This window comes from Cervus canadensis, chromosome 1, assembly GCF_019320065.1.
Source record: "Cervus canadensis isolate Bull #8, Minnesota chromosome 1, ASM1932006v1, whole genome shotgun sequence".
Lineage (NCBI taxonomy): Eukaryota > Metazoa > Chordata > Mammalia > Artiodactyla > Cervidae > Cervus > Cervus canadensis.
In genome coordinates this window covers 107,933,520-107,961,331 of record NC_057386.1, presented here as the reverse complement: position 1 = coordinate 107,961,331, position 27,812 = coordinate 107,933,520, and the positions used below count along the sequence as shown (strand labels likewise).

General features: G+C 66.2%; 3 protein-coding genes across 12 annotated transcripts; 2 read left to right on the top strand and 1 right to left on the bottom strand.

The window, feature by feature from the left end:
* Window positions 1-82: 82 nt before the first annotated feature.
* Window positions 83-11,221, top strand: AIFM3 (apoptosis inducing factor mitochondria associated 3). Of its 9 annotated transcripts, none has more exons than XM_043490077.1 (20): window positions 83-246; window positions 3,522-3,735; window positions 3,890-3,999; window positions 4,127-4,236; window positions 4,326-4,370; window positions 4,597-4,693; window positions 4,774-4,886; window positions 5,208-5,294; window positions 5,632-5,723; window positions 5,820-5,950; window positions 6,037-6,152; window positions 6,256-6,327; window positions 6,414-6,477; window positions 6,919-6,995; window positions 7,091-7,208; window positions 8,729-8,827; window positions 9,354-9,429; window positions 9,888-9,992; window positions 10,620-10,640; window positions 10,847-11,221. In XM_043490077.1, the coding sequence occupies exons 1-20, from the start codon at window positions 216-218 to the stop codon at window positions 10,884-10,886; spliced, it is 1,818 nt and encodes a 605-aa protein (XP_043346012.1). In that variant the 5' UTR covers window positions 83-215; the 3' UTR covers window positions 10,887-11,221. The 9 variants fall into 9 exon arrangements, 7 of the variants coding, with proteins under 7 accessions (XP_043346012.1, XP_043346003.1, XP_043345997.1 ...); XM_043490068.1 differs by having other exon boundaries at window positions 5,154-5,294; window positions 6,292-6,327; XM_043490062.1 differs by having other exon boundaries at window positions 5,154-5,294.
* A 668-nt stretch (window positions 11,222-11,889) lies between these two features.
* Window positions 11,890-24,719, top strand: LZTR1 (leucine zipper like transcription regulator 1). 2 transcript variants are annotated; one of them, XM_043489933.1, is made up of 21 exons: window positions 11,892-12,391; window positions 12,811-12,873; window positions 15,300-15,356; window positions 16,965-17,044; window positions 17,356-17,464; window positions 18,148-18,231; window positions 18,799-18,856; window positions 19,177-19,316; window positions 19,665-19,866; window positions 20,243-20,398; window positions 20,811-20,921; window positions 21,053-21,145; window positions 21,230-21,310; window positions 21,400-21,565; window positions 21,678-21,847; window positions 21,947-22,103; window positions 22,659-22,785; window positions 22,858-23,007; window positions 23,469-23,574; window positions 23,654-23,734; window positions 23,931-24,719. In XM_043489933.1, exons 1-21 carry the CDS (start codon window positions 12,192-12,194, stop codon window positions 24,045-24,047), a joined length of 2,508 nt encoding a protein of 835 aa, XP_043345868.1. In that variant the 5' UTR covers window positions 11,892-12,191; the 3' UTR covers window positions 24,048-24,719. The 2 variants fall into 2 exon arrangements, with proteins under 2 accessions (XP_043345875.1, XP_043345868.1); XM_043489940.1 differs by lacking the exon at window positions 21,230-21,310 and having other exon boundaries at window positions 11,890-12,391.
* Window positions 24,652-27,747, bottom strand: THAP7 (THAP domain containing 7). Its single transcript, XM_043490056.1, has 5 exons — window positions 27,451-27,747; window positions 27,223-27,302; window positions 26,769-26,924; window positions 26,227-26,364; window positions 24,652-26,041 (listed from the first exon to the last, which is right to left on the bottom strand). The coding sequence occupies exons 2-5, from the start codon at window positions 27,300-27,302 to the stop codon at window positions 25,489-25,491; spliced, it is 927 nt and encodes a 308-aa protein (XP_043345991.1). The 5' UTR covers window positions 27,451-27,747; the 3' UTR covers window positions 24,652-25,488.
* Between the last annotated feature and the right edge of the window lie 65 nt (window positions 27,748-27,812).

The following is a 27,812-nucleotide window of genomic DNA, read 5'->3' as shown; positions in this document are numbered from 1 at the left end:
GCCTCCTGGCTCCGTCTCTCTGTGTCTCTACCCACAGCCTCATCCAAACCCTGGTCCCAAAGCTGCCGTTCTCCCCACAGGTCCCGGAGGCAGCTCCTGCTGGGATGGCAGCGCCAGCATCTCTGAGAGCCGCGGGGGGCCCAGCCCCCCAGGGGGCACCCTAGGCCTCCCACGGCTGCCACTCAGCGCGCCCTCCCACCCGTGGGCCCCGCACCATGGGCGGCTGCTTCTCCAAGCCCAAGCCAGGTACCTATTCCCTTCTCGCCTCCCTCCGTCCCTCCCCCTCTGCCTCCGAAGTAGGTCAGACCCGGAGGCAGCCGAATGCTAACGCTGCAGGCAGGGGGGCTGGCTGGAGCCCTCTTTATCTGGGCCTCGGGGTGCTGGCGGTGGGAACAACAGCGGTGCCTTTCTCAGAAAGGGGAGGGGAGGCTTCCTCCTGCTGCTGGGGGCAGGGGGACCTATCCCCCTCAGAGCTGAGGAAGGGGGCTCTGGGGAGACCCCGGCCACCGTGTGGCCCAGGGCATGCGAGCAACCTCTCTGAGCCTCACCCACCCCCCAAAAAAATAAGCCTGAGCTCTCAAGACCACTCAGAGGTGGAGTGGACAGGTCCAGCCCTGCCATCTCTTCTGACCGCTGTGTGCCCTTGGGCTGCCTCCTAGGCCTCTCTGGACACACTCCCCTCTGGTGGAGGACGTCCCCACCCTGCCTGGCCCAAGCACTTCCGCCCCTGCCTGCTCGCCCAGCTGCCCTTACCTGATAGCCCGTGGCTCCACGACCTGGAAGCCCGCAAGCCTTTTCTCCTCTCCCTGGGCCTGAGGAGGAACCTGGAGGCAAGGGGGTGCCAGGCCCGCAGAGGGCCCCCTGCTCCCGAGCTGCGGAAACCCAGCCCTCGGGCGAAAGACGTAACTGTCTCGATCGCGGCTCCCACCCGTCGGCAGTGGGCCCCAGGGTACCGGCTGGCCCTGTAGCAGGCTCCTGTAGGGTTGCTGGGCTGGCTGGACGCCCTGGCAAAGGGGGCCTCGCAGAGCCCCAGCCCCAGGACCCCCAGGACAGGGGCAGGTCACTCTCACCGCACCAGGGGCCGTGCTCTCGCGCTCACATCCGGAGCCTGCCCCGACTGCGTGGCCTCGGGTAGGCGACGTCACCTCTCCGAGCCTCTGCGTTCTCACCGTGAAACGGGCCCAGTCTCTGTGCCCCCGCCCTGGGTGGGGCGCTTGGCACGGGGCCGGCATCCAGGAGGCCCTCGCAGAATGCTGTCCTCTCCTCTGTGGGGGCTGGGCTCCCTGTGGGCTGTGGCAGGGGGCCAGGAGCTCAGGGCCCCGGCGCCCGCTCGGGGCAGGTGTGGGGTTGAGGCTTGGGAGTTTCAGCACATGGGAGTGGGAGCGTTCGGGCCAGGAGAGTTCTCTGGGGGTCCCCGGCCCACAGGGAGACCAGAGGGAGCACAAGAGGCTTGTGCGCAGTCCTCCCTTTCCACCTCCGGGGCCCCTGTGGCTCAGAGCACACGTCACAACACATCGCGGGCTCCGGGGGCCCGTGTTTCTCGGGAAGCGCTCCAAGCCCGTCCTCCCTAAGCTCAGAACTTGGGAGGAAGTGCAGGTCTCTAGGCATCTGGTCGCCCGCCTTTGTCGTTGCTGTTGTTACACCGGTCTTCATTGCTCTGCCCGGGCTTTCTCTAGCTGCAGCCAGCAAGGTCCGCCCTCCCTGAGGTGCGTGCGCTTCTCCTTGCAGAGCACAGGCTCCAGGCCCGGGGGCTTCAGGGGCTTGGGGACACAGGCTCGGGAGCTGCGGTGCAGGGCTGACCTGCTCCGCAGTGTGTGGAATCTTCCCAGGGATCAAACCCACATCCCCTGCACTGGCAGGCAGATTCTTATGCACTGTACCGCCAGGGAGGTCCCTGGTCACCTTCCTTTTATCAGGGACTGGCGCGACCTCGCAGCAGCAGCAGTGCTACTTAAAGGCGTTCCCTCTTTGCTGTGGCCACCAGGAGGCTCAGAGCTGCTAACCAGCTTCACCTACTGGGCATCTGCTCTCACTTGCTCTATGATTTCCTTCAGCTGCGCTGCCCCCAAGGAGGCGCGCTCCGTTCTTTCCATTTTACAATGAAGGCATCCGCTGAAAGGGCCTAAGGGTCCCCCAGGGCTCCTGCCTTGATGCCTTTCCGTTGGGCTGCATCACCGAGCGCCTTGGGTCTTCTGTCGGAGGACAGAGGATGGAAACAGCGGGGCTTGGCTGTGCTCCGGGCCCCCGCCGGGCTGCTCCTGTGAGCGCTGGTCTCTGCAGCTCACGTAACTGGTGTCAGCTGAATCCAGAGTATTTTTCTTTTTAATTCTTCTGAAAACATTCTATCGCCGTTACATCCAGGGTGGAAAATGAAGGCAAAAACCCAGCCCACCCAGAGGCTCCCACCTGACGCAACAGCTTCAGTGCGATGTGTGGGTGGGCCCTTCCCGCCCATGGAGTCAGGGGACCACGTTCAGCCCTGACTGCACCTTGGGTGGGGTGGGGTGGGGTGTGGCGCTGCGATGCAGGGATGAGGGGCAGGCCAGGCTGGGGGGTTAGGGCAGCATGAGGGGGGTGGCCAGTGGAGGCGACCCCTGGGCTGTGTCTAGGAGGACGGGCAGGGGTGAGCTGTGCCAGGAACGGACAAGGGCCCAGGCCAAGGGGGCCGCCGTTCAGGCTAAGGCCCCGAGGAGCCAGCTGGGCTCTTTCTTTCTGGAGGTCAGGTCTGGGGGGGGGGAAGGGCCTGGGGGCTCAGGGGCCCAGGGTTGGAGGGAGGGGCGCCCACGCTGTGCCAGGGCTCAGCGCCCTGTGTTCAGCCCTGCTCCCTGCAGCTACAGGCCAGGAGACCGGATTATCACTGCTGAAAATTCTGTTTATTGTTCCCTTCTAATTAGAAAAATACCCGAGGCTTATGGTGGGGAATTTGGAAAATGCGGAGAAGTATAAAGAAAGTGATAATCTCGCTAAGTGACCCCTCCCAGTCGGCCCCATGGGAAGGGGGTATGCCTTGTGCCCTCCGCATGCACTGCCCGGGTGGGGTCCATCCCCAAGGCCCCCTGCACCCAGCACCTGGTAAATAATGAAGGGATCTCCAGCTGGCCAGAGCAGCTATCTCCAGTTGAAATTATGTAGCATATACACTTTTTTCTTTTAATTCTGAAAAAATTTCAAACCTCTGCAGACCTCGGTTACCCAGATTCACTCAGGGACCGTGACCCAGGCTGCGTCCCAAGTTTCTCAGGCCGCCCCCGTCCTCCGTGGTGGCCGCGCCCTCGGGGTCAGCAGGGTTCCAGCCCCAAGTTCTGACCTGCACGCGGGTTCCTGGAGAAGGGGCCGCTTCAGGGGCGAATGCGCACTGCTGGTGCCCCTGGCTCATTTTGTTAGTGAGAAAGAAAACTCATGAGACATCACATCGAGTTTGCCCAGGGTCCCCCCAGCACCTCCGCTCTGCCTCCTGCTGGAGGGGTGGGTGAGAGATGGGCCCGGCTGGAGGCTCACCCCAACCCGCCCCCTGCCCACAGTGGAGCTCAAGATCGAAGTGGTGCTGCCCGAGAAGGACCGGGGCAAGGAGGAGCTGTCCGCCGGCGGCAAGGGCAGCCCCCGGGCCTACCAGGGCAACGGCGCTGCCCGCCACTTCCACGCAGACGAGCGCCTGCCCGCCCCCCACCCCTACCCCGGCACCCAGGACTGTGTGGAGGCCGCTGTCTGCCACGTCAAGGACCTGGAGAACGGCCAGTGGGTGCTGGGCCTGGGAGGGCCTGGGAGGCGGGGGTGGGGGCACGGCCTGGAAGGGGCCCACGACCAGCTCCGCATCCAGCCTCGGTGGCTGCTGCTGGTCTGGGGCTGGGGGCTGCTCCCTGGCCTCTGAGGGCAGCCCCCCTGCCCCCAGGATGCGGGAGGTGGAGCTGGGCTGGGGGAAGGTGCTGCTGCTGAAGGACAACGGGGAGTTCCACGCCCTGGGCCACAAGTGTCCGCACTATGGCGCGCCCCTGGTGAAAGGTGAGGTGTGGGTGCCTGCAGGGGCGGGGCGGCCCATCTGCTGGCGGGGGCTCCGGGGCCGTGGGGCCAGGCCCGTGGTGCCCTTGGAGCGGGGCCCCTGCTGGTGGCCCAGCCCTGCCCCCTCCAGGGGTGCTGTCCCGCGGCCGGGTCCGCTGCCCCTGGCACGGCGCCTGCTTCAGCGTCAGCAGCGGGGACCTGGAGGACTTCCCGGGCCTGGACAGTCTGCACAAGTTCCAGGTGGGGCCAGGCGTGCAGTGGGGTGAGCCCTGGGGGTGCAGGGGCCGGAGCACCCCAAAGCCCGGGCCTGAGCTCCACAGCCCTTGCAGGTGAAGATCGAGAAGGAGAAGGTGTACGTCCGGGCCAGCAAGCAGGTGAGGGCGCGGGGCTGGGGCTCAGGCCGAGGGAGAGACGGCGGGAGGGCCTCTGGGTCCCTGGGGTGGGAGGGAGCCTGGCGGGCCGGCCGGGGGGCAGGCGAAGGGCTTCCCCGGTGCGGCAGAGGCACCACTGGGGCAGAAGAGCCTGGCCCGCTGGGTGGGCACAGCGGGGATGGCGGCGACCCCCACTCCCAGCTGCCCCCAGCTTGCCGGCCGCCCCCAGGCCTTGCAGCTGCAGCGAAGGACCAAGGTGATGGCCACGTGCATCTCGCCAAGCGCCGGCCACAGCGGCAGCACCAACGTGCTGATCGTGGGCGCAGGTTGGTGGTGGGTCCTCGGGGGCAGGGTGGGTTAGGGAGGGGGCTCCTGACACCTGTCCCCCGCCTTCCCCTCCGCTCAGGGGCAGCCGGCCTGGTGTGCGCGGAGACGCTGCGGCAGGAGGGCTTCTCGGACAGGATCGTGTTGTGTACGCTGGACCGCTACCTCCCCTACGACCGGCCCAAGCTCAGCAAGGTGGGCGGGGCGTGTTTGGGTCTGGGCGGGGCGTGGATGGGGCTGGGTGGGGCGTGAACGGTGCAGGGCGGGGCCAGACCCTCGCCCTTCTGCCCACAGTTAGGGCCCCTGGGACCCCGCTCGCCACCCCCCGGGGGTCCGGGCGGCTGCCCTCTCTGCTCGTGCCAGGCCCGTCTGTGGTGCCCAGGAGGTCTGGTTGGCGGAGTTCCACCCTGGAGCCTCTGTGTGGCCCGGGCTGCCCCGCACCCACGAGGCCTCGGTCCTCAGCTGCCAAGGGCACGGTGGCCGCCTGGCCCCATCTCAAGCCGGCATCCCCGGCAGTCGCTGGACGCACAGCCGGAGCAGCTGGCCCTGAGGCCCAAGGAGTTCTTCCGAGCCCACGGCATCGAGGTGCTCACGGAGGCCCAGGTGCGGACGAGGCGGGGGAGCAGGCCTGGGAGGGCTTCCTGGGCGCTGTGGAGGGCGGGCCTGAGGCCCCTGGAGGTGTGGGTGCGGCCTGCACCCCCCTGCCCAGGGGCCCAGGCACCCAGGGGTGCCCCAGACCTGGGGGGATCATAGCACACACAGGGCCCCAGGGTGGTGGGGTGGGGCCTGGGGCTTCAAGAGGGCTTTGAGGAGGAGGTGGGGCTGAAAAGTGAGAGGGCGTTGCCGGTGCGGGAGGAAGGTTCAGCGGGTGGTGGAACTGCCCAGAGGGCCTGGCGGGTGGAGGACCCGGAGACAGCGCTCTGCCCTGCGGGGGTCTTAGGTGGTCACGGTGGACGTGAGGAACAAGAAGGCCGTGTTCAAGGATGGCTTCAAGCTGGAGTACAGCAAGCTGCTGCTGGCGCCTGGGAGCAGGTGGGAGGGGCCCCCCGCCCCCCGCCAGGCAGGGGGAGGGCTCGCTGCAGGGGTGGCCCAGGAGCCGCCCCTCTCCCCAATTCTGGCCCGTCTCAGCCCCAAGACCCTGAACTGCAAAGGCAAAGACGTGGAGAACGTGTTCACCATCCGGACGCCCGAGGATGCCAACCGCGTGGTGAGGCTGGCCCGGGGCCGCAACGCCGTCGTGGTGGGGGCCGGCTTCCTGGGTGAGCAGCCGGGGGAGCCCGGGGCGGCGCTGGCAGGGGCGGTGCAGGGTGCCAGCCCGCCCCACCCCACCCCTGCCCCTCCCCAGGGATGGAGGTGGCCGCCTACCTGACCGAGAAGGCTCACTCAGTGTCCGTGGTGGAGCTTGAGGAGACACCCTTCAGGAGGTTCCTGGGAGAGCGCGTTGGCCGCGCCCTTATGAGGGTGAGCCCCCCTGGGGACCCACCGTGCTGGGCCCCTGCCTGCCCCATCCCTCCCATTCAGCTCTCACTCCTGCACCCCCTGCCCCACCCCCACCGCCTGGCAGATGTTTGAGAACAACCGCGTCAAGTTCTACATGCAGACGGAGGTGTCAGAGTTGCGGGCCCAGGAGGGCAAGGTGGGCCCTCCTCCACCCCCACCCCCGGCCCTTCTGCCCCCTCTCCTGTGCCCCGGAGCTGCTCACCTGCCCGCCGCTCTCCGCAGCTGAAGGAGGTCGTGCTGAAGAGCAGCAAGGTGGTGCGGGCCGATGTCTGCGTGGTGGGCATCGGTGAGTGGGGGGCGGGAGGCGGCAGGGAGCAGGGTCACCCCCTCTTGCTCAACGCTGACCTCAGGCCAGTCCCTTCCCCTCCCCCAGCCTGTCTGACCATACCCACTGGTCAGGGCTCTTGGGGAGTCGGTACTTGACCTGGGCTGGTACGGGACATGCTTCTAGGGACCCCTGCCCAGTAACTGCGCAGACACAGATGAGGCTCTAGCTGGCCCCTGCTCCAGCTGAAATGCCAGTCGGGGGAGGAGGTGGCATGGGCTGGGGGGAGGTGCGGCATGCCCACCCCCACCAGGGGCTTCACAGAGAGCTTCTCAGAGGTGGTACGTGAGGTCTGATGGGAGGCACCGGGGTCTCTGGGGGTCCACGCAGAGGGGACGGGCTGTGAAGGCATGGGCTGGGCTGGGCTGGGCTGCTGTGAACACAGTGGCCCTGTCCTGCCAGGCGCGGTGCCTGCCACGGGCTTCCTGAGGCAAAGCGGCATCAGTCTGGACTCCCGAGGTTTCATCCCTGTCAACAAGGTGGGGCCGTTGGGGCAGGTGGGCAAGCTGCCAGTGGGGCTGGGGGAGGACCCATTTGGGGTGCCTGTCACCCATGAGCCCCGCACCCCCCACAGATGATGCAGACCAACATTCCCGGCGTGTTTGCAGCCGGCGACGCCGTCACTTTCCCTCTGGCCTGGAGAAACAGCCGCAAAGTGAACATCCCCCACTGGCAGATGGCTCACGCCCAGGGTACCGTCAGCCCGGAGGCAGCAGGGGGTGGGAGGCTGTCCCCGGGCCCTGGCCTCCCCCCAGGCCCGCCCCTCAGTTGCTGCCCTTGGGTCCTGCTCCCTGGGTCCGCCATTCAAGGCTCTGCAGTGGCCTGTCCCACCAGCCTCATGCAGGTGATGGAGCCAGCTCGCTGCCACCTCCTTCTCTAGCCCCATCCAACATCCTCTGGGCACCCGGTTCTGCCCGCCACCGTGTCCCACCCCACTGTCCCTGCACCAGCCTCTCCTTTCCTGTTGTCCTCGGACATCACATTCCACAGAAGTCCTCGCAAACCCGTGCAGTCACGGGGGGTGGGGGGGGGCGGGGTTTAGTAGGACCCGGTCCAGCTCCCCACTGCATCCCCTTTGGGCCACCCGATGGACTCTGTGAACCAGGCTGCTGCCTGCAGGCCCCTGGGAGGTGGGTGGCTGGGCCTGGAAACCCTCCTCCCCCTCCCCTTGGGCGGTCACTGCACACACCTGGTCCAGGCCCCTCAGCTGCAGGTACAGTCAGTTAGCTTCTCAGAGGCTGGACGGCCAGACCCCCTGCACCCTCTTCTGTTCCCTTCACCCTCACGTCATCTGAGCCTGAAGCCCCTCTCCTGGTGCCAGCCTCTGTTCAGGTCCAAGGTCTGCGGTTGGTGCTAGGTTTGAAGGAACACAAACTGCTCATATCAGTTCAGTTCAGTTGCTCAGTCGTTTCTGACTCTCTGTGACCCCATGGACTGCAGCACGCCAGGCCTCCCTGTCCATCACCAACTACTGGAGCTTGCTCAAACTCATGTCCATTGAGTCAGTGATGCCATCCAACCATCTCATCCTTTGTTATCCCCTTCTCCTCCCGCCTTCAATCTTTCCCAGCATCAGGGTCTTTTCAAATGAGTCAGTTCTTCCCACCTGGTGGCCAAAGTATTGGAGCTTCAGCATCAGTCCTTCCAATGAACACCCAGGACTGATCTTTAGGATGGACTGGTTGGATCTCCTTGCAGTCCAAGGGACTCTCAAGAGTCTTCTCTAACACCACATTTCAAAAGCGTCAGTCTTTTGAACTGCTCATATAACTAACGTTTAACCGGGAGGGTCCAGGGGACAGTCACAGACATCCAACTGCAGGGGTCCGAGGGGGCCTCGATCAAACAGGGAAGCCACGCCCCCTTTCTGTCTCGGGCCTTGAATCAACCTGTCGTCCTTGCTTCCCTGGACACTGGTGCCCCATTGTCCCGCCTCCCTCCTCAGACCTGACCAGTCTGGTGAGGTGTCTGAGTCACACCTGACGTGGTGGCCCCGGGAAGCCGGCCCCTTCCGGACCCAGTCCAGACACTGGACGTCAGTGGCCAGCTTTGGGCCCAGCGTGACCTCTGCACCCGTCATTGGCAAGCAGGGGTGGGCACTCCCCGTCCCTGCCCCACATATCAGGGATCCCCGGAGAGTGGGGCGGGGGAGCAGGCAGTAGAGTGGTGGCAAGGGCTCGGGGCGGAGCGCTGACGACCCCGGGACCCACAGGGCGCGTGGCGGCCCAGAACATGCTGGCACAGGAGGCGGAGATCAGCACGGTGCCCTATCTGTGGACCGCCATGTTTGGCAAGAGCCTGCGCTACGCAGGTACCAAGGGGCCTGGCCGCGGGCGGGCCCAGGTGCGGCGGAGTGCGGGGGCAGGGCTGGGAGCATCTCGGGGCGGGGCTCGGAGCACCTCAGGGGCGGGGCTAGGAGCATCGGGGGCGGGGCTAGGAGCATCGGGGCGGGGTTAGGAGCATCCCGGGGGCGGGGCTAGGACCATCGAGGGCGGGGTTAGGATCATCCTGGGGGCGGGGGCTCGGAGCACCCCAGGGGCGGGGCCAGGAGCATCGGGGCGGGGCTAGAAGCATCCTGGGGGCGGGGCCGGGAGCATCCCGGGGTGGGGCTAGGAGCATCCCAGGGGGCGGTGCTAGGAGCATCCCGGGGCGGGGCCAGGAGCGTCCCGGGGCGGGGCTAGGAGCATCCCGGGGGCGGGACCACGGCGACTGCAGGAGGAAGCCAGGAGCTCGCTGGCGGCGGTACTAGATCCCCCTTACAGGTCCGCCGGGGGCATCGTGGGAAGGGTACTGCACGCGGACCTGGTGAAGCCACGTCCCCTCCGCCCGTCCCGCAGGTTATGGAGAAGGCTTCGACGACGTCATCATCCAAGGGGATCTGGACGAGCTCAAGTTCGTGGCTTTTTACACCAAGTGAGAGCCGCGGGGATGAGAAGCAGGGGGCACTTGGCCGGGAGAAGCGCTGCTCCGGAGGAGCCGGCTTCGCCGGGCGGTGGGCCGAAGGGCAAGGTGGGCCAGCTAGGCGCCAGGAGAGGAGCACAGAGGTGGGGCACAGCCGTTCCGCGGGAGGCGGACACTTCATCTCAGGTCAGCTCTTGGAGATAGGGGTTGACAGCCTACTTTTACACCGAGGACAGTGACACAGGTAGAGGGCGGGGTCCCAGGACAGGTCTCGGCCTTAAACCCCACTGGGCAGGAGTGTCATGGGGTCCTGCGGGACCAGAAGCTGTGCTGGGCCAAGGGGGTGCCAGGTGGTCAGAGCATTCCCCCGGTCCCAAGTGAGAGCCACCCTGGGCCCCGGCTGCATCCGGGTCTCCAAGGACAGGGGTTGCTGCTGGCCAGTCCTCAGGCTCGGCCACCTCTCCCTGCAGGGGCGACGAGGTGATCTCCGTAGCCAGCATGAACTACGACCCCATCGTGTCTAAGGTGGCTGAGGTGCTGGCCTCTGGCCGCACCATCCGGAAGCGGGAGGTGGAGTGAGTGTGGGCGCTGGAGGCCCCAGGGAGGGGGCAGACGTCCCGGAGGCCTTGGTTCAAGCTGCCCATGGCAGTGAGCTGCCCCCACAGTCTCCCGGGGCTCCCGTCCCCCCATCAACCAGCTTGAAGCTCCTAGGGTTACGGTGTCATGTGGGACAAGGGTTGTGGTTTGGGAGCGGGCTGCTTATTTGTGCTCTTGTGGATAGAAGGGAAGGAGGCCGTGTCCAGGGCAGGGCCAGTGCTGCAGGGAAGGGTCAAGACCCACTGCCCGGGCAGTTATGGGGCCCAGGACACCCCACTGCCCAGAACACAGCCATGGAAAAACGTGATTCGCATTGCTCCTGGGGACGCCCTGACAGAGTCCTGGGGTGGTTGCTCGGGGTCTGAGGGACACGGGACAGAAGCCATTACTGCTGTAATCTCATCCCGGCATGGTACCACTGGGCCTCACCCTGTGGGCTCAGCCGACCTGCAGAGCCCCCCACACCCCACGCCCACCCCGCTGCCCAGGGCCGAGGAAAGCCTGGATAGAGGGGCTCACGCTGGAAATGGGGAACCAAGGGAGGGGCCAGGAATGACACGCTGTCTCCCTGGCCTTCTCTGTCTCTCCCTCTTGCCTTCGAGAAGGCTGTTTGTCCTGCACAACAAGTACGTGGGTCCTCTCCTTCCTCTGAGCCTTGCCCACCTCAGCCCGGAGCCTGCGCCCGGTGGTCTCTCCCTCTGCCCAAGGGCACTTCCCTGCCGGGCACCAGGGCCGCGCACAGCTCCCTGCTGTCTTCAAGGGCCCGCTGTTCCTGGTGCCCAGGGGGCACCTGCTGCCCGCTGCCCTCACGCCTCCTCCCTCGTTCCTACAGGACCGGTGACATGTCCTGGCTCACAGGGAAAGGCTCCTGAGTTTGCACACAACACAGGCTCGCTGGGGCGCCAGGGACAGAGGCCAAGCCCCAGAGGTCAAGTGCCAACCTCCAGTTCCCCAGGACCCCCGGGGGGCAGACCCTGAGCGCCCCCAGTGCTTGCCTTCGGCTCCCTGGCTCACCACCCTGCACCTTGCAGAGAGTCCTCTCTGGTCTCCAGGAGATGCTCACCACCCAAGGCCTGCAGTGCCGACTGATGGCTGGCAGTGGGGGAGGCGGGGTGGGCTTGCTTCTTCCTCTACTGGGACGGGTCCCCTGTGGGACCCTGCAACGTACTAGATATTATCTTAACATTAAAACGCACACGTTTGCAGATCTGTGTGACTTCCACTATACCTGGGCAAACTCTCACGAGGGAGAAAGCAGATCACGGGGGACACAGGCACAACCAGAGACCACCGAAGTGTCACACGGAGGAAGTTTGGTCTGGGAGCGTCCCGAGGAGGGAGCAGCTGATTCTGCACCCCCCGGGGATTAGGGAAGGCCCCCGGCAGACCAAAGTCCTGGGTCTGGATTTTGAAGGAAGGGCACTGCAGGTAGAGGGGACAGCACGTGTACCAAGGGTTTAAGACGGGAGGTGCTTCTTCAGGGCAGAGGCAGCTCGCGCTTGGCTGACCACATTAGGGCCGAGGGCTGGGTCTCGTGGCAACCTAAGCTTCCTGAATGTCCATTTCGGAGATGAAGCAGCTGAAGCTCTGCCTAGAGTAGGACCGAGAACCCAGGGCCTCCGCGCCACGCTGCCTCGCAACGAGAAGGAAGGCCGAGGGGAGTGGAGATGAGGGAGGCCGGGCCGGGGACCCAGCAGGAAGGGGATGGCGACTGGGACCCAGCAGGAAGGGGACAGAGACTGGGACCCAGCAGGAAGGGGACGGCGGCGGGGGCCGCTGCGAGCCCGGAACCCTTCCGTCCGGGATCCCGGGCGCGGCGGACAATCGCAACGGAACCACCTGCGCAGGGCGTGCCGGGAGCCGCGCCGGGGACATGCGGGCCGGGCGGGGCTGCTGCCAGGGCCACGCACTCTTGAGCGGGGGGTGAGGGGGTACCGCGCGCCGCGAAAAACATTTCTGAGACGACCACCATGAGCTCGTCGCGCAGGCCAGCGGTAGAGTCCATGCGAGGCTCGACCAGGAGTGCGGCCGGGTCCGGCCGGAAGTGCGCGGCGGGGGCCGGAAGTGCGAGCGCCGGCCGGCGCAGGGCTCGCCGGGAAATGTAGTTCCGTGGGGGTGATTCGGGGCGGCGGCCGCGCTTCCCGCGGCCCCGGGGGCCCATTGGCCGAGGACTTGGCATGGCGGGGCCGGGCGGCTCGGGCGGCCCGATCGGGGCTGGGGCGCTGGCCGGAGGCGCGCGGTCCAAGGTGGCCCCGAACGTGGACTTTGATCACAGCTGCTCGGACAGCGTCGAGTACCTGACGCTCAACTTCGGGCCCTTTGAGACCGTGCATCGTTGGCGACGCCTCCCGCCCTGCGACGAGTTCGTGGGGGCCCGGTACGGCGGGGCGGGGGGTCCCGGGGACGGGGGATCCAAGCAGGTCCCCGGCGGGGCTCGGGGGCGAGGCCGGGCCGCGCTGTCCCGGAGCCCGACGCGGTAGTATTTGGGGGGAGTGGTGTTCAGGGTTAGGAGAAGGGGCTCCCGAGGGGGTCCCTGAGCAGGGTGCCCCCCGGACTAGGGTCACGTTGTGTTTGTAGATGTGGAGCTGGAGCCCCGGGGCTCCGCCGTGGGGTGGGAGAGTGGGTCCCCAAGCGCGGAGCCCTTTGGGGGTGCTGGGAGCTTGGGGGCCTCCACCGATCTTGGGGGAGGAGGGTTGTTATCCGACTTCGGCGGCTGCCCCCCTGTGCCGAGTATGGTTGCTAGGTGGCCCCCGGCAGGGTCCTGGCCTGACCCGGTCCGCCCCTCTCTGTCTCCAGGCGCAGCAAGCACACGGTGGTAGCCTATAAAGATGCCATCTATGTGTTTGGTGGAGACAACGGGTGAGTCGGGGTCCCAAAGGAGGAGCGGGGTGGTGGGGACTGGGTCTCTGCACCTCCGCTGCCACCCTCCCAGATGTTAGCTAAGCCCTGGGCCTGGGCCTCCGAATCCGTGAGGCTCCCTCAGCGATGGGGAGCACGCACTCAGCTCAGGGAACCGGCCCTGTCCTTCCACCTGAGTGGACGCAGCCTTGAAGGAGACACGTCCGCCCCAGCCGGCACCCTGGCCAGGCGCTGCTCCTTCCCCGCGCCTCCCTCTGGGCCACACGCTTGCGGGAAACCGCATCTCTCACTGCACAAGGGTTTCCCTGCGTCTCACTGCACATGCCTGCAAACAACCTTTCCTGGTGGCCCATCTCCACCCCCCAGACGGTTCCCAACTTAGTGGTGGCTGGCTTCCTTCCGTGAAGTAACGGCCAAGGTGGCCCTTGGTTTGTGGTTTGTGCGGCCGCTTCCTGCTGCTGGCCTGTTTCCTCTGGGAGCTGGATCTCCCCGGAGGGACGGAGCTGTCTTAGCAAGGGCGGGGCCCCGCCAAGTGCAGCACAGCAGGCCGGCAGGCTTGTTCTGCACCAGGAGAGGGGTGTGCGGTCCACTCGGCCTCCCTGGAAAGAAGTGAGCCAGGCCAACGAAGAAGAGTTTGGAGCAGAGGGATCAGTGTGACAGACCTGTGCCGCCTGGAGTCCGCTGGGCTTCCCTGCCCCGTCCACCCAGGATGTACACAGGAGAGGCCAGGGATGGCCCCGGGGCTCAGGCTTGGGAAGCAGCTGGGTGTGGGGTTGAAGTTGGGCTCCTGGACACACGGGGCTCGGTCGAGGTCAGCTTGGTGGCTCTGAGAAGGTGGCTTCAACCCTCCACTGCACCCGGGTCTCCTCTGTCGAAGGTGATGGGCCTCTGCCTTGCTTTTGCAGGGTGCTCCTGAGGGTCAGTGAGCCCCGGGCTGTCAGGGCCCAGGACACAGGTGTCCCTGTGGAGCGGGGTGCCGTAGGCACAGACTGATCTCGCCCTTGAGCCTGTCCACCCATCTCCACCACAGACTTGCCAGGCAGGCCTGGCCTCTGACGGGCTGCAGCTGCGGTCCCACAGGATCCCTCCGTGGGGCCTGCATGCTGGGGAGCAGGGTCTCCTGGGCACAACCCCTGGCTTCCAGCCTCTCTGCCCATGCACAGCCAGCTGGAGCATGTTCCTTCCTGGCTCATTACCCCACATGGTCCCCTCTCTCTGGGGCAAGGCGCACGCCCTCCTGGCAGCGTGAGACCTGCACGTGTGTGTCCACAGCTCCCCTGCCCTTGTCTGCGTGGCACTGGACACTCTGCCTTGCTGTGTTCTGATTGCACGTGAGGGTCCTCCCACTGCTCAGCCCCTCCCACTGCCTGTTCCCTGCTTCTCACCCTGCCTGCCCCTCCTCTAAATGGGGGATCGAGGCCTTCCTGCCCCCCACAGCTCGGACCAACCAGACTAGGTGGCGGCCTCTCCTCCACTTCTGCACCTCTTATGCGTTCCACTGGCCCCCAGAGCACCCAGATGTTTGCTCTCTGTCTCCTCCGCCGGGGCTGGAGCTGTGTCCCAGCACTGACAATTCAATACATGTGTGTTATTTGCGGGAATGAAATGCAGCAGAAGCATCCATCCCCAGGGGTTTACTGCAGCCTGAAAGAGACCCCCGAGCCCAAAAAGGCCTGGTGGCCAGCGCAGGGCAGGGGGTGAGTCACCCATCCTTTGCCCAGGACATAGCCTTTGAGTGACAGCTGTGTAGCCGGAAGCAGAAACATTTTCTCTGCAATTTGACACTAAGAAACAGAAGAAGGATTTGTCTCATTCGAGTTGTAACTCTGTAAATGTAGTGCAAGGTGGCTCCTGCCACTTAGAGGGCGGGATCACGGTCTCTGCTGCTCCGCCTGTGGGCCGCGTGGCCTCAGGCCCTTTGGTCTCCCAGGCTGTTTCCTGGAGGGGGAGCAGAGGCACAGGCCTGGCCCCCAGGCAGGGGTGCTGGGCTCTCGTTGGGTGGACGCCCTTCTCCCTCTCACTGATGAGGGCTGGGTGGTGACGTGTGGGTGCTGTTGGGTGGCTTGTGGATTTGCTTCATGCTTTATTGTATCTTGAATGTGGTTATTACCTTGGCGCTGCGATAAAGAGGTGACAGGAAGAGAAGGCAAGGGGCCTCCCTGACCCGCTGTGGCCTGGGAGCGGGAGTGTGGGTGGGGGTTTTGGAACAGGGGGCGGGGGTGTGGTGAGGCGCGAGGTGCCCAGAACCAGGCGTGTGTCCTGACCCTGGGCAGGCTGGCCCCGCCTCCATGGCGACCCCGGGTCCCGCATCCACGGGGAGCTCCCTCTGGGGTCCTGTCTCTGGTCCCTCGAGCACCAGCTGGTTGCCTGGCCCTGGCTGAGCCTCTCAATCAGCTGCCCCACCCCCGGCTCCCGCTGTCTTTCAGGAAGACGATGCTCAATGACCTCCTGCGTTTCGATGTGAAGGACTGCTCCTGGTGCAGGTGGGTGCCCCTGGCCCAGACACGGAGCGCCCCCCAGCCGGGTCCCGTGTGTGCAGAGCAAGAGATGCTTCAAGGAGTTGATGACCGCACCCAGCCCCTCTCCTAGTGACCCCTGTCCTCTTTTCTTTCTACTTCCTGACTTTCCTGGTCTATGGCTGAGATTGGTTTTTCTGAATGCCATGATTTTAGGGGATCTGTTTGATCCAGTTTTGGGTCCTTAGGCTCTGCTTCAGGAGAGCTGTTCCATCACCAGGTCCATCTCCCAGACCAGGGGCTGCTATGGGAGCCGACTGGGGGGCCGTGAGCTGATGGGTCCTTCTAGGATGGTCTCTGCTGCTACAGGGGGGCCGCCCAGGGGCTGACAGCAGCTGCCCCCCACCCTCCCTTCCTCTGGGGCCCATCCCATTCCGGGAGGCCTCACACGGGCAGCGGGCAGCCCGCAGGTCCTGGCTCCTTCCCCTGCTGTGTGGCCTTGGGCAAGATTCCTTCCCTCTCTGAGATCTGGATGCTTGTGCCTATCTGCTCCAGTCCAGCCCTGCTGGGGGCAGCTCCCAGCTGAAGGGGGGGAGAGATCCTGGGGCTGGGAAGTGTTGGGCTTGGCAACAGCAGCTGGCAGCAGCAGCTCTGGGCCCTGCCTTCTGCGGGGGGCATCGCACTGCCCCTGCCTTTGACAGGAGGATGTCCGGGCCTGGGACTCGCAGTGCCACCCCTGGGTGGTGCTGGGGCCACTTCAGTCCTTGTGTTGTTTCTCTCACGCTTGATTATAACGTGTGTCCAAAAGTTATGGATGAACTGGAAAATCACTCTCAAGACTTGGAATTCTTGGTTAAAAATTGCTTCAGTTAAAAGTCTGAAAAGGAGCAGCCCCAGGAAAGCAGTATAAATGGGTGTGTGATTCCGTGACTAAGTCGCATGGAGACCTGTGCTGCGGAGCTCACCTCAGCCTGGGGCCACAGGGGTGGATGGTTCCGGAGTGGCCAGGATGCCTACTACGTGATCCCACTACAGAAAATTGTTGTCCGTTTGCTCAGTCCTGTCTGACTGTTTGCAGTCCCACAGACTGCGTGCCAGGCCTCCCTGTCCTCCACCATCTCCTGATGTGGGTTCGTGCTATGTCGCTTCAGTCGTGTTTGACTCTTTGTGATCCCATGGACTGTAGCCCGCCAGGCTTCTCTGTCCATGGGCATCTCCAGGCAACAATACTGGAGTGGGTTGCCATTTCTTCCTCCAGGGCATCTTCGTGGCCCCGGGATCGAACCTGGGTCTCCTGCCACTGGCTCCTGGGGCTCCACGTTGCCGGCGGATACTTACCGCTGAGCCAGCGGGGAAGCTCACTCTCTCTCGGAGTTTGCTCAATTTCACGTTCATTGAGTTGGTCATAGAGAAATTACAGAAAATTGTTGAGTCATAATTGTGGGAAAAGTGGGGAGGTGCACCCTCAAGGTGTGAACGGTGGTTTCTGGCAAAGGGATTAAACGTTAAGTTTTAGTGCCTTGCTTTTTCCTTATTTGGCTTTTTTTAAAAAAGGCTTCTATAATGAGAAAGTAGAGGGCAGTTTGGGGGTGATGGGGCTGCCCGCTGCTGACACCTGCTGCCCCTCCCCCCCAGGGCCTTCACCACCGGGACCCCCCCGGCCCCCCGCTACCACCACTCGGCCGTGGTCTACGGGAGCAGCATGTTCGTCTTCGGTGAGCGGCGCCTCCCATCCGGCCAGGCCCCAGGCCGTGCTGGGCCAGCCTCTCTCTGCCCAGTCCTCCAGCGCCTGTGCTGGGTCAGGGGCCTCTCGGGGGCCCCTCCCCCGACCATCCTGATCTCGGGGGCGGGGGGCAACCATCTGCCTCTGCGGCCCAGCTGCTGTCCCCAGGGCTTCGAGCAGGAGCTGATGGGCTGCAGGGGTCCTGGGGAACATGCTGCCTGAGGCCAGATCGCGCCCCCGCCCCCTGGGTTTGCAGACTGAACTGACGCCTTGGCCTGTGAGGGCTTCTTGCTCTCTTTACAGGGGGCTACACTGGGGACATTTACTCCAACTCCAACCTGAAGAACAAAAACGACCTCTTTGAATACAAGTTTGCAACTGGCCAGTGGACAGAGTGGAAAATTGAAGGACGGTGAGACGGTGCTGAGACCTTTGGGGTTGTATAGGCTGCCATGCTGGGTCTTGAGGGGCGGCGGGCCTGGACTGGCCTCTGTAGGGTTACAGATGAAGGGGCCTGCCGGGGCGGCCCAGGGGTTACGACCCCGCCTTCCAAGGCGGGGGGTGTGGGTTCAAACACTGGTCAGGGAGCCACGAGCCCACTCGCCTCGGCCAGAGGACAGGAGCACAAAACGGAAGCAGTGTTGTGATAAATCCAATGACGACTTTAAAAGCTAGGTGAGAAGCCCACAGCCTGAACGAGAGGGCGCGCAGTGGCCCGAGCTGGGAGTCCGTGTCACCTGCCCGCTGGCCCTGTTTGCGCATCCTGGCCCTTAGCTCCCCTGGATCCCTCAGAGGGTAGGGGGAGCCGGTGTTCTGTGGGTGGCACGTCTCTGGCCCTGTTTCACAGGCACCCCTCGATACCAGGCGGGGGCTTGGAGGGGGCTCTGTGCCCTTGGTCGTGTGACTCCTCGTCCAGTGCCCTGGCCTTGCGGGCTCAGCCTCTGCCAGGCCCCTCATTCCCAGCAGCCCGTCAGCGGGCGTGGGCACGGCCGCCCTGGGGTGGTGGGCTCATAGGGCTGGGCCCCAGGCTGTGTGGGGCCGTTTGGCTCAGCTCTGCCCAGGGTGCCCCCCAGCCCTGCCCTCCCCTCGCCCCAGGCTGCCAGTCGCCCGGTCGGCCCACGGCGCCACGGTGTACAGTGACAAGCTGTGGATCTTCGCGGGCTACGACGGCAACGCCAGGTAGGCGGCGGCCCGGAAACACACCGGGGCTCAGAGCGGCCCTCCTGCCCCGAGGAGGGGGCGTGAGCTGGGGGTTTCTCAGGTGGGTGGGTGTGTGGGTGGGGCTGGGGGAAGGCCCCTGAGGGAAGCCCCCCGCTGGACCCCCACCGGGCACAGGCACTCTGGCACCCCTGAAACCCCTGGGGTGACTGAAGGCATGCTGGGCCCCCCACGTCAGGGCTGCTGGCCAAGGATGTTCGGGACCACAGCTGGTGTTCTCGGAGCTCAGGGCGGGGGACGCAGCCTCCTTCTTCCTGTTGTGGAGTGTTGACGTTGCTGTGTTCTGATTACAAAAACACCAAGCGCTGCGTCCCCAGGACCTCAGCCAGTTCCGGAAGCCCCGAGTGCCGCAGGCTTTGTGGTGGCCCCTGGGGACTTGTGGCAGCCCCCAGCCGAAGCCCCCACCCCGAGGCCACTCTGTAGTCCCCTGGTCAGATTCCCTCCTGGAGCCTTCTGTCCCAGCTGGGCCCAGGCCCACCCTGACCGCCAGCCCAGCTGCGGGGTCCCGCCCCCTCTGTCCTGATGCAGGTTGAATGACATGTGGACCATCGGCCTCCAGGACCGGGAGCTCACATGCTGGGAGGAGGTGAGGGGCGCAGGGCGGGGAGGCAGCCTTGCTCTGGGCTGAGCGACCACAGCCGAGCCCGTGACTGCCGTAGTTGGGGACGATGCATCCTTCCTCGAACACGATGGGGGCGACTGCCGCTGGGGTCCTGGGCGGTCTGTCCACCTGCTGCTCTGCCGCCCTTGTCGTGAGGGCTTCACCCCAGCTGTTCACCCTTGGCCCATTCACGTGGGGGCTTTAAGCTGTTGGCGCAGACGTGGACCGTGACCCCTCGGGTGAGCGTAGCCCCAGCTCAGCAGCCCGGGCCAGGCACGGGGCTGAACAGCCTCCCCACCACACAGGTGGCCCAGAGCGGCGAGATCCCGCCCTCCTGCTGCAACTTCCCCGCGGCTGTGTGCCGGGACAGGATGTTCGTCTTCTCGGGCCAGAGTGGGGCCAAGATAACCAACAACCTCTTCCAGTTCGAGTTCAAGGACCAGACGTGAGTGCCCTGTGGGCGGGGGCCCCGTCAGCACTCCGCACCTGTGCCCAGGGGCTGCCCCTGCGGGCCCGCATGCAGCTGGCCTCCTTGGTGCAGTCCCCTAATGCAGTCTGGATGGCCCTCCTCCTGGTCCTGGTGTGAAGACAGCCGCCCCCCGGCCCTCCACTGCTGCCTGTTCTGTGGGCAGGGAGTGAGGCTGAGACGGACCCCACAGTGGTCCTGAGGGGCCAGACGGGGCTGGTGCCAGGGTGGACTGGGGTGGGGAGCTCCGTGCCCAGGCGGAGGCTGCAGGGCAGCGGGAGCCCCCGGCCCGTGGATGCTCACAGGCCGTGTGAACCCGCCTCGCAGGTGGACACGCATCCCCACCGAGCACCTGCTCCGGGGCTCCCCGCCGCCTCCGCAGCGGCGCTATGGGCACACCATGGTGGCCTTTGACCGCCACCTCTATGTGTTCGGGGGCGCAGCTGACAACACCCTCCCCAACGAGCTGCACTGCTATGATGTGGACTTTCAGACCTGGGAGGTCATCCAGCCCAGCTCAGATAGCGAGGTGAGCGCGGCTGGCCCACGGGTGGCCGGGGTCAGAGCCGGGAGCTCCAGACGGCCAGCAGGAGCGAGGCTGGGATGCCCAGGGCCCTCAGCCTCAGACACAGCCGGCCCCTGTCCTCTGTCCTCCTATACTTAACACCCGCGGGGTAACGCGCTGCAGTGTTGTGCGTGCGCCGTGCCGGGCACGTTCCCGGGATGTGCGCGTGAATGAGGCCTGGATCCCGTCTCCGCAGTGCCGAGGGAGTCCCCGTCTGGCCCCTCCTACACCCACGCTGTGGCCACAGCACCCATCCACAGCCTGGGCAGGGCTAGCAGCAGCCTCCCACCGCCCTCTCAGCCCTTGCTGAGGGCCCCTGCATGTGCCCTATTGCCCCCAGGTCGGTGGGGCTGAGATGCCAGAGCGAGCTTCCGCTTCCGAGGAGGTGCCTGCCCCCGGCTCCGAGGAGCGGGCCGGCTGCAAGAAGTCCCGGGATGTGTTCGGCCTGGACTTCGGCAGCACCACCTCCAGGCAGCCCTCCCTGCCTGCCTCAGAGGTGAAGCCCGGCACCCTCGTCCCGTTCCCCGCCCCCCCCCACCCCAGCCTCAGGCCCTGAGCCGGTGGTGTGGTTAGGAGGGGGAGGCTCGGGGATCACCCAGCACGTGAGGGGAGGCCTGGAGCACACGACCCCTGGACAGCCTGCAGGGGTGCAGCATGTGGCATCCCGTGCCTGTCGCTGCTCCGCGGGCACAAGGTCTATCCCTCCCTCTTGCGTGCACAGGCCCCACCTCCCTGCACACGTGGTTTTTCTGGGGGGGGGGGGTCTGGTCCTGTGATCCCCCTGCTTTTCCAGGCCACTGGTGCCGTCCTTGCTTACAGCCTGGCCGGCTCGGGGCCTCAGGCGGCCCCGCCGCCGGACACCCCAGGCCTTCCCCATGCCTTCCACTGACTGACCCCTCCCCACCCAGCTGCCCAGCGGAAGACTCTTTCACGCGGCCGCCGTCATCTCGGACGCCATGTACATCTTCGGGGGCACAGTGGACAACAACATCCGAAGCGGGGAGATGTACAGGTTCCAGGTGGGGCGGCCTGCCGCGGAGACCCTGGAAACCGAGGCCAGGGGGCCGGGCGAGGGGCTTGTGGGCGCCGGGTGGGCCCGGGTGGCGGTGGGCTGCGCCGCGCCACCCAGCAGCGGGGTCTCCGCCCGCAGTTCTCCTGTTACCCCAAGTGTACGCTGCACGAGGACTACGGGCGGCTGTGGGAGAGCCGCCAGTTCTGCGACGTGGAGTTCGTGTTGGGCGAGGTGGGTGCCGCCCCCCGCCCCCCGCGGGCCCCGCCCCCTCCCGCCGCGGCCCCGCCCTCCACCGAGCCCTGCCTCTCCCCGCAGAAGGAGGAGCGCGTGCAGGGCCACGTGGCCATCGTCACGGCGCGCAGCCGCTGGCTCCGCAGGAAGATCGCGCAGGCGCGGGTGAGGCCGCGCGCGCTCCGCGCCGCCCCTGCCCCGGCCCGCCCGCCGCTTCCGTGGCGCCCTAAGCCCCCCTTCCTCTGCCCGCACAGAAGCTGGAGGAGGAGGCGGCCCCGGCGCCCAGGGAGGGCCCCCCGGCCGCCGTGGGAGCGGCCCGGCCAGCCCTGTTGCGGGTGGCCATCCGCGAAGCGGAGGCGCGGCCGTTCGAGGTGCTCATGCAGTTCCTCTACACCGACAAGATTCAGTACCCGCGGAAAGGTTGGCGCGCCGCGGCGGGGCGGGCCCCGGGTGGGGGGGCGGCCTGCGGCTCCCAGGCCCCTGCCCCACGCCCCCCGCGCGGCCCGAGGCTCAGGGGGCTCTGGGGGCGCAGGTCACGTGGAGGACGTGCTGCTCATCATGGACGTGTACAAGCTAGCGCTGGGCTTCCAGCTCTGCCGCCTGGAGCAGCTGTGTCGCCAGTACATCGAGGCTTCGGTGGACCTGCAGAACGTGCTGGTCGTGTGCGAGAGCGCAGCCCGGCTGCAGCTGGGCCAGCTGAAGGTGCCGGCGGGGGTCCCCTGGCGGCCCCCAGCCCCGCCCCTCCCGCTGCGGCCCAGCCTGTGGGGGGCCTGACCCGGCGCCCACCGCCTGTGTGTGCAGGAGCACTGCCTGAACTTCGTGGTGAAGGAGTCGCACTTCAACCAGGTGATCATGATGAAGGAATTCGAGCGCCTCTCCTCCCCTCTGATCGTGGAGATTGTGCGGCGAAAGCAGCAGCCGCCGCCCCGCGCCCCCTCCGACCAGCCGGTGGACATCGGTAGGGAGCCCGCCTCTTTCGAGGGCAGGGGGTACCTTGGCACAGGGTCCAACCGCAGGCGGCTCAGGCTCGGGCAGGGCGGAGCCCCGCTAAGGGGGCCGGGCCCCGGGGCTGCACCTCCGGGGGCGCTCCTGGGGGCGCGCGAGCCCTCGCTGGCGGCGGCTGCCTTGACTGGGGCGCCAGGCCTGAGGGTCAGTCTTTAGTGGGCCAGCTTCTCTTCCAGGTGCGCCCAGGTCTGGGGCCTGGTGAGGGGTGGGCGCGGCCCTCAGATGCTCGGTGCCTCCCTGTCCCGTGCCCACCGAGCTGGGAAGGGACCTTGGGCTCCTTCACCCCCTGGCCCCGGCTCCAGGTGACTCAGCCGAGGGGGCTCCGGCATAGGGGCGGGGCGGGCTCCGGGGGCCAAGTCGGAGAGGAGGCCGGGCTGCGGGGTGGGGGTCGGGGCCTCTGACCCGGGGGAGGGGCTTGTTCAGGGGGCAACGTGCCAGATGCGCAGGGGGCGGGTCTCAAGCCCTATGTCAGGAGCAGCCCTCTAGCAGGCTCCCTCCACACCCCCAGGCACGTCTCTGATCCAGGACATGAAGGCATACTTGGAGGGCGCGGGCGCGGAGTTCTGCGACATCACCCTCCTGCTGGACGGGCACCCACGGCCAGCCCACAAGGCCATCCTGGCCGCCCGCTCCAGGTGGGTGGGGTGTGGCACGTGGGCTCGGGGTCGGGCGCCGGATGCCTTGCTGAGGCTGCCTGCCGTCTGCAGCTACTTCGAGGCCATGTTCCGGTCCTTCATGCCTGAGGACGGCCAGGTGAACATCTCCATCGGGGAGATGGTGCCCAGCAGGCAGGCCTTCGAGTCCATGCTGCGCTACATCTACTACGGCGAGGTCAACATGCCGCCGGAGGACTCGCTGCATCCTAGGCTCAGGGCCCCTGGCCATTCCCAGGCAGCTTTGGACCCCACTGGCCCTGCCTGGCCGGGCGGTTTCCCAAGGATTCCTGGTGGCCCCATCTCCTGAGCAGTCGGTCCAGCTCAGAGGGGAGGGGGGACTCTGGGGACGCGTGGCTCCCGGCCACATCTGCCCTCTGCTGGTTGGAGTAGGGGAGGGCGAGGATGGCTCTGCAGGTGCGTGGGAGACTTTCCTTGGGAGAGGAGCCTGGGGTGTTCTTTGGATCCTGAAATGGGCCCTGGACCCCTGAGTGGTTCAGAGCCCAGGTGCAGGGCAGGTGTGCCCTGCCTGGATGGGAGCCTGGCGTCCTGGTGGTGGGCGGGCCCTTCCTGTCCTGAGGCGGATGCAGCCCAGGCTCAGGGTGGCCTTCCCTGGGGAGGGGAGGCAGGCTCGCTTGGCCAGCAGCTCCTTAACCAGCCCCCAGCTACTTGTTCTCGGCGCCCTACTACTACGGCTTCTACAACAACCGGCTGCAGGCGTACTGCAAGCAGAACCTGGAGATGAACGTGACGGTGCAGAATGTGCTACAGGTGGCGGCCCTGGGTCTGAGCGGTGGCGGGGGTGGGTCAGGCAGGCTGGGGCGGCACCTCAGGGAGCCCGCTGTTGCAGATCCTGGAGGCGGCAGACAAGACGCAGGCCCTGGACATGAAGCGGCATTGCCTGCACATCATCGTGCACCAGTTCACCAAGGTCAGGGCCCCGCCCCGGCTGCAGGGTGCACTCCCCTTGTTGGTAGCCAGACCTGGGTGGGGTGTGGGGGACTGGCCCCCTGCAGCAGTGGGTGCTGGGGATAACCAGAGAGGTCCACCCGCTGGCCACTCCTCGCCCCCCAGAAGACTGTGGTCTTCACCTGGTTCCATCCTCTGGCCTCTGGTTGCCCCTGCAGGTTTCCAAGCTGCCCACACTGCGCTCGCTGAGCCAGCAGCTGCTGCTGGACATCATCGACTCACTGGCCTCCCACATCTCAGACAAGCAGTGTGCAGAGCTGGGGGCTGACATATGAGGGCCTGAGCGGTGCTGCCCTGCCCTGCCTGCTGCAGACTGTGCTGGTCACACTTGGGCCTGCAGCTGAGGGGTCCAGTGCCTAGAGCCTCCCAAAGGGAGCTGAGCGGACATGGGGGCGTCCCAAACCCCCCTTTCATTGCTGAGGACACACGTCCCCCAGGAAGCAGTGAAGCAGGTCTCTGGCTTGCAACCTCTCCCAGGGTGGGATGCCAGGCCTCAATGGTGCGGACACCACAAGAGGAAGGGCCTGGCCATGGCCCAGAGGGGCAGAGGAGCCTGTCAGGGAGCTGGCTTTGAGCCCCCCACCGTCCTGCAGAGACCCAGCATGGCTTGTGCCTTCCACCACTGGGTCACGTTGCCAAGACGCCTTGATGTGGGCCACACAGCAATCCCCGACCCTCGCCAAGGTCGGTGTAAGTAAGGGTCCTGTCCTGCCACCCAGAGCTTGGGCAGGTGGAGTCCAACTCCAGATGAATTGTGAGATGTGAAGGGCTCTGAGCTCAGCTCCCAGCCAGAGGGATCAGCACCTCCAGACTAGGCCGGGCACCCACATCGGGGCCCTGGGTGTCCCAGAATGAAGTCAGAGATGTCCCAGGTCCCCGCCTGTTACCACCAACTATTTATTGTCAATAGGCTTGCCTCCATTAAAGCCACAGCAGTGCTACCTGCACCCACAGCTCGCCGCGCAGTCCCCGCTGCGGCTCCAGCCCTAGTCCTCCTGAGGCGAGGCCAGGCCAGGCGGCCTGAGGGCTCAGAATACGCCAGCCTCGTGTGGCTCTCTGTTCACTCCAGCCGCTCCCCACCCTGCAGGGAGGAATGAAGGCTGGCCTCTGGCCTCCCCCTTCTAGCCCCTTGCTGGCTGCCTTACTCCTAGGCTGCCTGGAGGCTCATGCCTGGGTGGGGCCAGGCCGCGCCGTTTTCTGTCCTGCGTCCATCACAGTGGGTAAGGCACCATTCTGCCTCCCTTCTGGGAACAGCTCCTGTGCCCAGGCTGCCGGGAAGCCACATGGGGGGAGAAACAGTCTCTTCTGAGCCTTAAAGCACGTTTCTCCTGCCTTGGGTTGTGCCCCCGGGGTAAACACAGGGCCTGCCTCTCTTCCGGCCTGACTGATGAGCCCCACCTGTCGTTCGCGGGTGGATGGCCTTAGGCGAGGTGGTGCTCACCTGGAGGCACAGCAAGTTCGGCAATGGCCCAAGTGAGGTGGCCCTCGGCCGGCCTCGGGCCTTGGGAATCACCGTGACTGCAGGGCCGAGCCCTCTGGGGGCTATAACCAGTCGGTGGGGGAGATGGATGTGGTACCCAGGGGGCCGGGCCCCAGCCCTCAGCTGAGCCAGAGAGCAGGGCTTCTTTCTGGGATCCCCTTTATTCTTGTGGACACAGCTCAGGGCAGCTCCCTCTCCATGTGCATCCTCAGGCCAAGCGCTGCCGGATGGCCCCCTCAGGCCATGCTGCTGCTCAGCTGCATGGCGAAGTCCTGCACGTGCTCCTTCAGGGTCTGCCGGGCGTCGGCCTGGGCCCGCTTCTCCCGCGCCCGCTCCTGCTGCAGCTTGGTCAGCCGCAGCCGCAGCCTCTGCTCCCGCCGCTTGCACGCCTGCAGCTGGCGCTGGGCCTTGTCCAGGGCGTCGAGCGCGGCCTCGGCCCGCCGCTTCCAGAGCAGGGCGCTGCCCACCTGGTAGCTATGCTCGCTCTGGATGTAGGCGCCGGCAGGTGGCGGGAGGCGCAGCATGTAGGCAGAGGGCGAGACGGGCCGCGGCCCCAGGGGGGACGGCTGGTGCTCCGGGGAGGGCTGGGCGCTGCAGCCCGCTTCATCTGCCTGGGCGCCCAGGGGCCCCAGAAGGTCGGAGAAGGGGCTGCTGAGGCCAGGCTCCAGCCTCCCGGCTGGGGAGGCAGGCAAAGCAGCAGGTGCCGAGGCCTCTTCCGCGGGAAAGCAGACAGCGTTGGCAGGTGGAGGCGGGGAAAAGGGAGTGGTGGGCCCGCGGCCCTCAGGGCAGCTGGGAAAAGACACACAGGCTGACACGCCAGGCCAGGTGCAGGGCCCCCTGACCCCACTTCACAGCTCGCCTAACCCCCATCCCTGAACCCACTCCACAGGCTCCCAGCCCCGCCCAGTAAGGCTGCTGGCCAGCACCCTGAAGCCTGGTCCCTCAGGGGCTGCACACAGTGGGACGGCACATACCGCTTCCTGCATCGCCGGAGCCGGCTGACGTCTGGGGGGCCGGGCGGGTAACCGTGCCCCTTGGTCTTGGTCCGGCGCAACTTTGAGAAAGACTCAAATATGGTGGGAACCGCTCCTTCCTTCAGCCTGTGATACCCACTGAGGAGAAAGTGGTCTGGATGAGACAGAACACAGCGCTGCCACCCCAGGTGACCTGCAGGTCGCAGAGCAGGCTGCCACCCTGGCTCCGCGAGAAGTGGAAGGCATCGTGCCAACAATTAATTCAGGGAATTTCCCAAGTTAAGGGCCCCACCAGCGCGGGAGAACCAGGCAGAAAGACGGATCTCTTCCGTGCCCTTGCTGGGAGGGCTGGGGTTTCCGGGAGCAGGCTCCGGCCGTAACCAGTGCGGAAGCAGTGGGGCTACGGTCTCACTGCCCAGGTCCGTCTGGAGCGGAAGGTGAGGTTCCGACGTGGGAAGCACCAGGGCTGCTACTCCGGGGGCCTCCCCACCCACCCGGTCGGTGTCCAGGCCGTCCCGACCGCCGGCTGCCAGGAGGCTCACCTTATTCCCACCAATTCAAAGCAGTTCTCCTCAAAGTGCTTGGAGCAGAAGTAGATGTACTCGGACGCTGGGTCCCACAGGCCCTGCCCGCTGGGGTCCAGTCGCTGGCAGTTGGCCAGCCACAAACCTCGCCTTGGGTTGTCTTTCTTGGGAAGCCTGCGGGGCCACGAGCCCGTGAGCGCGATGGGAAGGTGCGGCCTGGCTCATACCGCCCGCGGACCTCGAGCGAACCCTGCCCGCGCGCAGACCAGGAAGCTGAGGCCCCCAGAGAGATACAGGTCCACTCGGCATCATCGCGCAGCGCAGACGCCGCCGAAACCCGAAGTCGGGGGCCGTCCGCCGCCCGCCCCGGGCCACACCCGAGCCCCGCCCCCAGCGCGAAAGCGCGTGCGCGGCGGCGGGACGGGCGCATGCGCAAGGGGCCCTCCTCGCGCCGGCGCGCACGCGCGCTGACCTGTGGAAAGAGATGCCGCGATTGCGCGTCTCGCGCGTGTCCCGTGTGCAGCAGCCGGCGGCGGAGCAGTGACGCGGCATCTGGGGCAGAGGCGGGAGCTCGGTCTCGGCGACGGCCGGGGCCCAGGCCGTCACCCTACTCCGGCGGCCCGGGCCTGGCGAGTCTCCCCCGCCCGACCTCGCCGAGTTCCGCCCCAGCCCGCTATTCCGACTCGTCTGCGGCACTCACGGTCTCGCCATTGCGGCGCCGCCGAGGTCTCGCGAGGTTTGGCTCTCCGCGGAAGTCGGTACCACAGAGATGCGGAAGCGCTCGGCGCTCGCTGAGGAGCGGGTCCCGGAAGCGGCGAAAAGGGGCCGCGGGGCTTGATCAGGCCGCCGAGATCCCGGTGGTGCCGTCAGAGCCGGCATGCACGCTTCCTCCGGGAAAGGGGTTTTCCCTGGGCCGGGCGGGAGGCTCTAGCGCCACTCCTCCGGGGAGCGCGGGTTCCGATTCCTAGACCCGCTCGGGTGCGCTTCCTGCCCCCTAGGAGCGCGCTGACCCGACGTCTGTAGGTGGAGCGTGCATCCACCATCCGCCCTCCGCCCCTTTCC

Bases quoted from the DNA above. Each gene is read 5' to 3' on its own strand.
- THAP7 (XM_043490056.1), bottom strand. From the start codon at position 27,302: ATGCCGCGTCACTGCTCCGCCGCCGGCTGCTGCACACGGGACACGCGC. The intron at 26,925-27,222 runs GTCAGCGCGCGT...GTGGCCCCGCAG, and splicing joins CGCGGCATCTCTTTCCACAG to GCTTCCCAAGAAAGACAACC. The intron at 26,042-26,226 runs GTATGTGCCGTC...GTCTTTTCCCAG, and splicing joins CTCCGGCGATGCAGGAAGCG to CTGCCCTGAGGGCCGCGGGC.
- LZTR1 (XM_043489933.1), top strand. From the start codon at position 12,192: ATGGCGGGGCCGGGCGGCTCGGGCGGCCCGATCGGGGCTGGGGCGCTG. The intron at 22,104-22,658 runs GTAGGGAGCCCG...CCACACCCCCAG, and splicing joins CGACCAGCCGGTGGACATCG to GCACGTCTCTGATCCAGGAC. The intron at 23,735-23,930 runs GTCAGGGCCCCG...TTGCCCCTGCAG, and splicing joins TCGTGCACCAGTTCACCAAG to GTTTCCAAGCTGCCCACACT.
- AIFM3 (XM_043490062.1), top strand. From the start codon at position 216: ATGGGCGGCTGCTTCTCCAAGCCCAAGCCAG. The intron at 6,153-6,255 runs GTGAGCCCCCCT...ACCGCCTGGCAG, and splicing joins TTGGCCGCGCCCTTATGAGG to ATGTTTGAGAACAACCGCGT. The intron at 8,828-9,353 runs GTACCAAGGGGC...CCCGTCCCGCAG, and splicing joins CAAGAGCCTGCGCTACGCAG to GTTATGGAGAAGGCTTCGAC.